General features: G+C 39.3%; 1 protein-coding gene across 1 annotated transcript in view; it reads left to right on the top strand.

Annotated features, from left to right (window-relative positions):
• Positions 1-12143, top strand: part of OXSR1 (oxidative stress responsive kinase 1) — a 103270-nt gene that overhangs the window by 11162 nt on the left and 79965 nt on the right. The window contains exon 2 of the mRNA XM_058180920.1: positions 7048-7160. Coding sequence (XP_058036903.1) covers positions 7048-7160 — 113 coding nt within the window. The remainder of the gene's footprint in view (positions 1-7047; positions 7161-12143) is intronic.

The following is a 12143-nucleotide window of genomic DNA, read 5'->3' as shown; positions in this document are numbered from 1 at the left end:
GTAAATGCTGGTGTTTGGTAAAACTGTTGTAAAATGCAAATGGTTGTCAATGCGGGCCACATGACCAGGGGAAAACCATTGTAACTTCGGAACCGGTTTGTAAGTAATCCTTGTGGGGGGCTGTAGTAATTTTAAACGGCACATTATTAAGGGACCGGTCGAAAGTCGAGGACTAGGCCAGTGCTGCTTTTGATCAACCCTGGCTCCATCTATTTCTGGATTCCAAAAGAGTTTGAAAGGGATTAAGATAAATTGGAACAGGGCAGAAGGAGAACAAGAAACTCAGCCCTCTGAAGAGAGATTGAAGGAGGTGAGTGGGTCTGGCCTTGAGAAGATGGCCAAAAAATTGGGGAGTAGGACAGTATTTTTTAAATCAGGGATGGGGAACTATGGCCCTTTTATGACTTACGGACTTCAGGTCCCAGAACTCCTGAGCCAGCCATGCAGCCATGATGGTTCAGGAATTCTGGGAGCTGAAGTCCACAAGTCATAAAAGAGCCATAGTTCCCTACCTCTGTCATAGAGGTGATAAATACCAAGACGTGTTCTCTCTTTTTCCTGATTTCCAGCTGAATCTTTAGAAAAATAATCCAGTGAAGAGCAGTTTAACAATGGAATCAAGTGACCCCAGCCAGGGAGGCCTTCGAGTGTTCAATTATAGTTAGTCCTTGACTTACAACCACAACCGGGCCCGAAGTTTCTGTTGCTCAGCAGGACATTTCTTAAGTGAGTTTTGTCCCATTTTACGACCTTCCTTGCCGTATCTGTCAAGTGAAACACTGCATTGTTAAAACTAGTAACATGGCTGTTAAGTGAATCTGGCTTCCCGGTGGACTTTTTGCATGTTAGCAAAAGATGATCACATAACCCCGGTAACACTGCAACCGTCTTAAATGTGAGTCAGCTGCCAAGCATCTGAATTTTGATCACGTGACCATGGGGATGCTGTAATGGTTGCAAGTGTGAAAACTTTTTTCCGGTGATGGTGTGACTTTGAGTGATCACTAAACAATAATGTTTAACAATTGTTGCAGCATTCCCATGGTCACGTGATCAAAATTCGGATGCTTGAGAACTGGCATGTACTTAGATGGTTGCGGTGTCATGTGATCCCCTTTTGTGACTTTCTAACAAACAAAAGTCTATGGAGAAGACTAACAGTTGCAGTGGTTCACTTAACAACAGTGGCAAGGAAGGTCGTAAAATAGGGCTAAAATTATTCACACGCTCAGTAATGGGCTCGATTGTGGTCGTAAGTTCAAGACTACCTGTACAAGTCAAACAGTAATTGGTTGTCAAGACTTGATTACAGCACTCCGGGAAGGGGAGGTGGGATTGGATGGCCTCAAAGGGATTCTCTGTTTAATAAAGCTTCCCACTTTGTGACTTTTCAGGCATGGGTTGCACTTGGTGTTACCAGAGTGGAAGGGACCTTGGAGGTCTTCTAGTCCAGTCTCCTTCTCAAGCGTCACCTCAGACAAATGGCTATCCAATCCCTTCTTTAAAACTTGCCGTGTTGGAGCATTCACAACTCCTAGAGGCAAGCTGTTCCACTGGTCAATCATTCTCACTGATGGGAAATTTTCTTCTTAGTTCTAGGTTGCTTCTTTCCTTGATGAGTTTCCATCCGTAGTTTCTTGTCTTGCTTTCTGGTGTTTTGGAAAATGGATTTACACACACATGCGCGCACACACACACACACACACACACACAAGGAAATCCCCTTGCAAAATGTCCTTGTGTTATCTAGAGCACAATTGAGGTGTGTATGTGTGTGTGAAACTATTACTCAGCATGATATCTGATTTAATTCCATTTCCAAAGACGGCAGTTATGTCCGTGTCATTAGATAGGATTAACCAAAGAGGCAAATTATGTCTGAGCCTCTGGGGGCTTAAAAGCTGCATGGCCCCCCACCCTTAGAGGCAGCCACTGGTTTAAATGGATTGCAGATTTCGTTCACTCCTAATTTTCTTCCATGCTTTCAGTCCCATGGAAAAGATAATAAATACACTGGACTTAATGACTACAATTGAGCCCAAAATTTATGTTGCTAAGTGAAACATTTGTTGAGTGAGTTCCCCCCCCCCATTATATGACCTTTCTTGCTATAGTTGTTAAGTGAATCACTGTAGTTGTTAAGTTAGTAACATGTTTGTTAATCTGGTTTCCCCATTGACTTAGCTTGTCAGAAGGTCGCAAAAGGGAATCACATATTTCAGGGACATTGCAACCATCGTAAATGTGAACCAGTTGCCAAGCATTTAAATTTTGATCATGTGACCAAGGGCGATGCTGCAATGGTTGTGTGAAAAATGGTCACAGGTCACTTTTTTTCAGTGTCATTGTAACTTTTGAATGGTCATGAAATGAACTGTTGTAAGTCAAGGAACACCTCTAGTGGTATGGGGTTGGCCCCAATCAAACTGTGGAATTTATGTCTATGGAGATTCTCAGTCATCTAGGTCAGGGGTCTCCAACCTTGGCAACCTTTAAGACTTGTGGACTTCAACTCCCAGAGGTCTTGGGAGCAGAGTTTTGCTGACTGAGGAGCTCTGGAGTTGAAGTCCACAAGTCTTAAAGTTGCCAAGGTTGGAGACCCCTGATCTAAGTCATGGTTGCCCCAAAGGTGCTTTTTCCAAAAGGTAGCTGGAGTTTCTTAGTTTTTGTCTCAGATTGTATAGGGTTTCCTGCTGAAGCAGGGGGTTGGACTAGAAGACCTTTAAGGTCCCTTCCAGCTGTGTTCTGACTGATTGATATTTCATGGATGAAGCCTCTCAAGTTGCCACAGAGAAGAGGGAGTCAAACTATTCTCCAAAGCACCTGAGGGTAGAACAAGAAGCAATGGGTGGAAACTAATCAAGGAGAGAAGCAACCTAGAACTAAGGAGAAATTTCCTGACAGAACAATTAATCAGTGGAACAACTTGTTTGCAGAAGTTGTAAATGCTCCAACACTGGAAATTTTTAAGAAAATGTTGGATAGCCATTTGTCTGAAATGGTGTAGGGTTTCCTGCCTGGGCAGGGGGTTGGACTAGAAGACCTCCAAGGTCCCTTCCAACTCTGATATTATTATTATTAAGTACTTTGGAATGTGATTGCCTTGTGAATTTGCCTTGAAATTGAAAAAAAAAATTTGCTACCAATCTGCCTTCCATTGACAGACCTGCACACGAGTCAAAAAGAGGGCTGTGAAAATATCTACAGACCCCTCGCATCCTGGACATAAACTGTTTCAACTCCTACCTTCAAAATGACGCTATAGGTCACTGCACACCAGAACATCTAACACAAGGACAGTTTTTCCCCGAATGCCATCACTCTGCTAAACAACTAATTCCCACAACACAGTCAAACTATTTATTAAGTCTGTATTACTTCCTATTCTTCTCATCCTTCCTATTACCTATTTCCTTCCACTTAAACTATAACCATATTGCTTGTATCTTTACGATTTATATTGTTTTATTTGTTTCCTAGTATGATTTGATTGCTTATTGGTAACTTATGACTTTCACTAAGTGTTGTATCTTATGATTCTTGATGAATGTATTTTGTTCATTTACATACACTGAGAGCATATGCACCAAATTCCTTGCGTGTCCGATCACATTTGTCCAATAAATAAAACAATAACAACAACAACAACAATAATAAAATGGGAGGCCTCTCTTGTCAATAAAAATGAGATTGGATGCCAGTCAAGATGTTATTAAGCCTGTTGGTTCTTCACGTTTGAATCTTTTCTCTGGACATTCAGGCTAGCTCACCATAGCCACAAAGATAATATCAGTAAAGCAGTTTAGGTAATAAAAGGCAGCTCCAATAACCGCAGCAGCAGTAGCAGTACATCTGTCAACAGCCTTCTAATAAACATCTATCTATCAAAACAATATTGTTTAATCTACTGGGTTGGTCCTTTGGTTGCCTCCGAATATGTGATTCATCCTTTCAAATCAATTTGTCTACCTGTCTCTTCGCTGCAAGAACAATTTAGGGATTATGTTAATAGAATCTCTTTTCGCGTGCAAACACATTTTTGGAAGGAGAAATCTACCCCTGATAGAAGGCAATTGATTCTTTTTGAAAAGTTCATTGTCAACCTTTGAATTGTGTAGTTTATGTTGTTGTTGTTTAAGGGCAATAAATGGGGAAGGAATAATATGATTGAGGAATACAGGTAGTCTTCGACTTACAACCACAACTGAGCCCAAAATTTCCACTGCTAAGCCGGATATTTGTTAAGTGAGTTTTGCCCAGTTTTTATAGCCTTTCTTGACGTAGTTCTTAAGTGAATCACTGCAGTTAAATTAGTAGCTTGGTTGTTAAGTGAATCTGGCTTCACCATTGACTTTGCTTGTCAGAAGATCACAAAAGGGGACCACGTGACCCCAGGACACTGAAACGGTCATAAATTTGAGTCAATTGCCAAGCGTCTGAATTTTGATCATGTGACCATTGTAAACATGTAAAATGGCCAAAGGTCACTTTTTTCTGTACTGTTGTAACTTCAGACGGTCACTAAATCAATGGTTGTAAGTCAAGGACTACCTGTATTTGAAAATGTGCTGCAACTTCTTTCCTCTGTTTTTGTGCCTATTCTCCATTTGTTCTTTCTGTCCCTGAGCAATTCTGGAACAACACAGCCACTTAAGAAATTATAGCGATGTCTATATTTACATTTTTCTTCTGCGTCTGTCTGCCTGCCTGCCTTGAGCTTGGAAGACGCATGATATATTTCAGGGGAAGGGAATATATGTGCCAAAGGGCCCCTGTTCATTTGTCTGTGACAGTGCAGAGTATTTTTAGTAAAGTATTTATAAGAGAAGCTTGCCTTTTAAAATTCGCTTTCTTTACAAATTTAATTGAAGGGCTGGCCAGGACAAAAATAAGTTGAAGAGGGAAGGGATGGAAAGATGAGGAAAGGAAAGGAGGGGAGGGAAGAGATGAGAAAGGAAGGGAAGGATGAAAAAAGGGAAGGATGAGGGAAGAGAAGGGGGAAGGAAAGAAGGAAAAAAGAGAGGGGGACGAAAGGAGGGAGGGAGGGAGAGTGGTGGGAGGAAGGGAGGAAGGATTGGACATGCCTACTCTAGGAAGACTGCAAATAGAAAATTAATTGTAATGGCAAAAGAACTTCAGTAATGTCAACATTTCTTTATTTAAGCAGAGAAATAGAATGACTTTGTATAGGCAAAAATGCAGTGGGAGTGGGACTGACTTGATTTCCTGCCGGCTTCACCATTGACTTTGCTTACGGGAAGCTGAATCTTGTGTTGGAAATCATGTGATTGCGGGATACCGCAATGTCCACAACTTTGCAAATGAAACAGAATTGAACATTGTAGGAATTTCAATTCCAGAGAAGTCCTGGATTTTTTTTTTTTATGCATTCTTTTAAGTTAGTGGCTTTTGGAGACCTTTCTGCAACGTGAAGGTACAACGTGAAGGACCGAACAGTTAAAGACAACGAGAGTTTTAATGATGGATGGATGGATTGGATAGATGGATGGACAGACAGACGCTTTTCCTGCTTTTTAACAATTTCGAAGTCAGCCAGTTTGGCCCTTTGGTTGGGAAAAATTGGTGTTAAGCTTGATGATGTATTGTCAAAGCGGGAATAGATTTCCCTTTGATCTATTGTACTGTGCTGATCCGCTTTGTTGAGGGTGTTGACACTGCTTCCCTTTGGTTGTTTCTGTTTCTGTTTTTTTAAGTTTGTTTATTAGCTTTATATTGTTTTGGTTAGCTGCACCAAGAACGATTTTGTAAACAAAGCAGTTCATGTTTAAAATGAAGGGCATTTGAGAGTCCCTTTATGGGAACAGTTGTTCTGCTCGAAAAATATCCTGGGGAAAGAGTCTTTAGTGTGTAAAATTAGTATGTAATTGAAATTTGCACGAGTGGTCAGTGTTTGTAGATGATGTTAAGCTGGCACATTTTGGTTAAGGGCTATGTTTGAATAACAAATAGGTACAGGTTGTCCTTCACTTATGACCAAAATTGGGAGTGGAATTGAATGAGTCATACCAGTTCTTAAGTGACTGTTAAACAAACTCTGTGGGCGCAAGTGCAAACCCATTTTTCCAATGACTGGTTTTTTTTTTTTGTTTTTTTGCTGGAAATGGGGAAAAAAGGTTCCATATCGGGAACCTTTGAAATTGTGCAGCAGGTGTCCAAATGAAGTCAGAGACACTGACACGAGCTTGTCGTTTTATATAAATTAGTATATTTTACATCGATATTTGCAGCAAACAAGATAGTCGGGCAAACAGGAGCATCGTGAGGTAAATCACAGAGCCCCTAATACTCCCCGGAAAAAAAAGGCGGGAAAAAAGGGAAACTCCCCCTCCACATCCACAGCAACCAATCACAGTGCAGATTGCCTCACGCAGGAGCCACCCCTCTCCCATCAATCAACTGTAACGGTCTGGCTGATTTGTACAACTCCATTGCTCCAGCTACAAAATTCAAATTCCAGCTACAAAATTCATTAGGCTGGCCTAATGATAAAGTTTTAATTGAGGGTTTTAGTGGGATTTTAAGGGGATTAATCTATGTTATAAATTTTACTTATTAATTACTTATTACTTATTTACTTATTAATTTTAAATTTTTCAGCTTATTGAATTAGATTTTTAAATCGTTTATTGTATTTTAAATTTTTGATATTTATGTTTTATTTCTGCTGTACACTGCCCTGAGTCTTTGGAGAAGGGCGGTATAAAAATATGAAAAATAAATAAATAAAATAAATAAATATCTTAACAATATCACAGTGATGTGACCACAGGAAGCTGCAACCAGTCATCAATGCGAGTTAGTTGCAAAGTGTCCAGATTGCGATCATGGGGATAGTGTAGTGGTCATACGTGTGAGGACTAGTCATAAGTGCGAGGACCTGGCTTTTTTTCCCCCCCAGCACTTCGAACAGTCACTAAATAAATAGCTGTAAATTAAGGACTCGATGTAATTGTTGCTAGTATTGTCTAACTCCTCCTCTTGGAGAAAATCCGCCTTCCTAATATTGTATTTGTGGTTCTTTTTCAGGGAGTGGAGCAACAGCTGTGGTCCAAGCGGCCTATTGTACCCCAAAGAAGGAAAAAGTGGCAATTAAGCGGATCAATCTTGAGAAATGCCAGACCAGCATGGATGAGCTCTTGGTACAAAAATTCCACCCATGTTCTTTCACACTTAATTTAGGGTCTGTAAATCACTATGATTTGGGGTTGATGGTAATAATTCTCCTTGAGGCAGGGATTGGTTGGAATTTTAGTGGGTCCCTTATAGGGTTTATTTTTTTAATTAATTAAACATTAGATGAGATAACGGTATTACTGCTGATTCACTCTTTTATTGCTTTATTGTTTTCTTATTGTTTGCAAGCTTCCAGTGGTAGCTATATAGACTTTTTGTTAGCTTTCTTGAGTGTTTTTTGTTTTAAATTGCCCAGAGTTAACTTGGTTGAATTTGTTACAGCCAGATAAATATTTTAAATAAAGGAACTAGTGTTCAATAAATTAGTCTCCTGTTTATCCTGTATGAAAAACAAAAAAGGTGAGAAGTATAAGTTCCCTTTTGAAAAAAGCTTGCTAGAGAACAATTAAAAAAAAAGGAAAGGTAGAAGTTCTCCACCTCCTGTGGCAATTAGGGATCCAAGTCAGCAGGCTTTGTGGTTTAGTTCAGACCTCAATGTGAATAAAGTTATTCCTGTTTAAGCCACAAGGAGGATTGTGATTCAGTTCATTTCTATTTTGAGACTGCATAAATGGGATTTGTGTTATCATTCAGGAATAACCATATCTGGCAATCCTGTTTTGCTAATACACCCAGGACAACGTTAGGACACCGGTGCTAGGCTATCTGGGTAACTGCCACCACTTCTGTTCCTTTTTTGCTAAAATAGTCAAAATTACTGGATTTCAAGATTTGCCAATTTAGGGCTGAAAGACTTATTCAACAAGCTCACTTGTTGAAAACGTAGATGGTTTAGAGCAGTGGTTCTGAGCCTTTATAGTGCTGCGACCCCTTTAATACAATTCCCCACGATGTGGCGACCCCTTTAATACAATTCCCCACAATGTGGTGACCCCAACCGTAAAATTATTTTCTTTTTGAATTTATCGCGCCTGAAGTCGTATTGGCTAGCAATCTGAACTGCTTGCGATTGCCTTGAGGATGGAGGCATTAAAGCGGAAACTCCTCCCCTATTAAGTTTATCGCGCCTGAAGCCAGATTAGGCTAGCGATTGGGAGTTGGATTGCAGCTGGCTTGAGAGGGAGACATCAAAGCAAAGATTTCTCTCTTTTTTAATTCATCGCGCCTCAAGCCGAATTCACGATTCTTCGACTCGCAAGTATACTTCCCATATTTCCGATGGTCTTAGGCGACCCCTGGCAAATCGTCATTCGACCCCCAACAGGGTTGCGACCCACAGGTTGAGAACCGCTGGTTTAGAGCAATTCAGTTCTGGGAGTTGAAGTCCTCCAGGCTTAAAGTTGCCAAGGTTGGAGACCCCTAGTTTAGAGCAGTGTATCTCAACCACAGAGATTTAGGATGTATGGATTTCAGCTCCCAGAATTTGGGAAGTTGAAGAGCACCCATTTTTAAAGTTGCTAAGCTGAGAAACGCTGGTTTGATACAGAGATCCAGACAGATCTCTTCATTGTGACAAACTGGACACCCACAATTAATTTTACTTTCTGGGATAAGATGTACCAAGCTTTGCTCAGTCTTGATTTGGCTTGCACAGCACGCTCTGCAAACCATTGATTACTGACCATAATGACTGGGCTCCTACAACGTAGTAAACCAGCGTTTATATCACATTTGGCAATTTTAAGATGTGCTGACTTTAAGTCTGGCTGGGGAATTCTGCGAGTTGAAATCTGCACATCCTAAAGTTGCCAAATTTAAGAAACACCGGTTTAGAATAAGTGGGGGAATAGACAGGATCAAGAAAAAACAAAATCCCTCAGTTTTACAATGTCAGGTGTCAAAAATTCCAGAGGAATTGGGAAAAAAATCCCCTTTCTCTTTTCTTAGAAAGAATTGTGCTCAAGAATATTTTTTTTTCAGGTCTCTGGAAAGCCTTGAAACGTAATCCTTCCTCAGGCTGAAAACTTTCTTAAGAACCAGCGTGACCTCCCCTGACTCAAAACCTTAGTGCTTCTTGAGTCTTCACAATGAGGATGTGTTTATAATTAGCAAGCAGAAATCTCAGGATGAATGCTGTGTTCAGACACACTGGCAGTGTTTTACATTTAAGTTTGGAAGGCTGTGTTTTATGTGTGCCAGGATGAACAAATAGAAATATGCTTGTATAACTGGAGGATGTTCATAAAATCAAGGCTGTTATCTTTGCAGATATATCTCCCCAAATTTGGGGTCTGGGCGACATCAGGTAATAGTTGGGTGTGAAGTTAGAAAACACAGGTAATCCCGAAGTCTTCGGGACTTCCGGTTTGGCACCGTAGGTGATGGCAGTGATCTTTATGATCACCAACCTCTGGATTATGTAGAATCGCGAGGACAGCTTAAATCTGCTGTCCAGCGGTTCGGAAAACCCCCTCTTCGGGAGAAGGAGAAGGTGGTGAGCTGAGGGCAGAGGTTGAATTTCCCTAAAGCCCCTGAGAAAAAAGGGGTTTGAAGGGTTAAGTTCCCTCCAGTAACCCGAAGTGCTCCAGATCCGAGGATTCTTCTGCTTTGGCGGAACCAATCACCACGACCAAACGCCGAGATTTATTTTGGACAATAAAGGATTATACCGGACAGAACGAAAGTGGGAGAACTTTATGCAAGTAGCTAAGCCGATTCCCCGATACTTTGTAACAAGCTTGAAAACAGCAAGAAAATGGAGTTAACGAGTGGAAAGCGAAAGTGATACTTTCAGCGTTCCGTCTGCAGTTGGTAATTTGCATGTTACTTGCTGCTTTAACTCTTTAACTCTTTGCTGCCTGCTGATAGAATCTAGGGAGATTTTTAAATATTGCTTTAAAAGACTGTGTTTCTTAGAAGTTAAGAAGATTTAAAGTGAATATTAAGTTGGAAATAAATAAATAAATAATTTTATAGAAGATGGCAGCCAAACAATTAAAGTCTACTGTAACAAAGAGCTCTGGAACTTTATCAGCTGGTGCCTCTCCAGCTCATACAGCAGAGACTAGAACATTGAATTTAGAGGCGTTACAAGAGAACTTAAAAGGCTTTATAGAAGAAAAATTTAAAGTAATAACTGATGAGATGTCTGAAATGAAAGAGCAGATATCAGAAATTCAAGTGGGAAATAAAGAAGTTAAAGAAGGATTTGTAATGGCAGTACAAAGTTTGGCAACGAATGTGATTTTATTAGAAGAGGAGGTTGAAGAAATTAAGCAACATAATTTAAAATTAGAAAATAAAATGGATGATTTTCAAAGTAAAATGGAAAAACAGAGGATGAAATAGTTTTGATACAATATAGAAATATGGAATTTGCTCTTAGAATTCGAGGTTTGAAAGAAAATAAGGAAGAGAATTTAAGGGAAATTTTTTTCTGAAGTATTTGCTGAGATATTAGCAGCTCGTCCAGCAGATGTGGCTTATCAAATTGATAAAATATATCGTGTGAATTCTTGGATAGCAAGGCAAAAAAAGTTGCCAAGGGATGTTGTTATTTATTTTACAAATAGAACAGTGAGAAATCAGATTTTGCAAGCCTCATATAAGGGGGAGAAGATTCAGATTGCTGGTCAAGATATTTTAATATTAAAGGAAATTCCACCAAAAATGTTAAGGGCTAGGAAGGAATTTGCCTTCCTGGTGAATGAACTTAAAAAACGTCAGATTGAATATAGATGGGATATTCCAACTGGTATAATAGTATATTATGCAGGGAAAGTACATCGTCTCAATACAGTTGGAAAAGGAAGAGAATTTTATGTTGAGGTATTAAAGTTGGAAGTCTTCCCCATTGGAAGCTAGAAGAAGGGAGGCTGAAGTGAAGGAAAGAGAAGTGAAGCAGGTACAAGAACAGATTGTGATGGAAGAAGATTTATTACAAGTGTTGGAAATACCTACGACGGGTTTAGATTCAAAAGAACAAAGGCTGACAAGAGCTGCTGCTAAACGCAAGGAACAAGAGATGAAGGCACAACAACAACTGGCAACTACTACAACGGAAACAGTGGGAGGAGCAAGGCCTAAAGCAAAATGTGATTTGCGGCTAGTGTTCCAAAAGTTTCCTTTGGCCGATAATGGCAATTAAACTATTATCTTGGAATGTTAATGGTTTGAATTCACCGCAGAAGAGAAGGAAAGTATTTCATTATTTGAAACAATTTAAAAATGACATTACTTGTTTACAAGAAACACATATTAGATCTTTAGACCAGAAATATTTGATAAACTCAAAACTGGGGGTACATTTTGTTGCCTCCTCTTTGGAAAAAAAAAATGGTTTAGTTATATATATAAAAAAGGATATATCAGCAAAATTAATTGAGGTGGATAAGCAAGGAAGATACATTGCTATTGAACTTTTGTTGGAGGGAAAGAAGGTATTATTAATAGGAGTTTATGCTCCGAATCAACAACAAGAAAATTTTTTCAAGTTTTTACATAAAAGAATAGTGTTTTGGGATTATAAATCATATATATTAATGGGTGATTGGAATGGTGTGTTGGATACTCAAAAAGATAAAAAAAGTTTAAGGAAGATGTCAAGTAGGGCGAAATTACCAAAGGCTTTTTTTGAAATGATGGAGGACTTGGAATTAAGAGATATTTGGAGAGAACATAATACAGAAGAGAGGGATTTTACCTTCTTTTCTGACAGGCATCAATCATTTTCGAGGATTGATTTTATTTTGATTTCTAATGATTTGTATTCTAGAGTGAAGAAGACTAAGATTTGTTCAAGAACTCTATCTGATCATAGTCCGGTTTGGATTGAATTTGATCGGGAAAAGGAGGCTAGGAGATCATGGAGGTTGAATGAGAATTTGTTTAAATATGAACAAAACGTAAATGAATGTAAAAAGCAAATGAAGGAATTTTTTATTATGAATATGAAAAAGAGACATCTATAGAGATGATTTGGGGGCCTTCAAGGCCTATATGAGAGGAAATCTTATACAAATGAATATTAAATACAAAAATAAATTGCA

This window comes from Ahaetulla prasina, chromosome 4 (genome assembly GCF_028640845.1).
Source record: "Ahaetulla prasina isolate Xishuangbanna chromosome 4, ASM2864084v1, whole genome shotgun sequence".
In the NCBI taxonomy this organism is placed as follows: Eukaryota; Metazoa; Chordata; class Lepidosauria; order Squamata; family Colubridae; genus Ahaetulla; species Ahaetulla prasina.
Note: the sequence above shows the minus strand (reverse complement) of the source record. Positions and strands in the feature narration are given on the sequence as shown.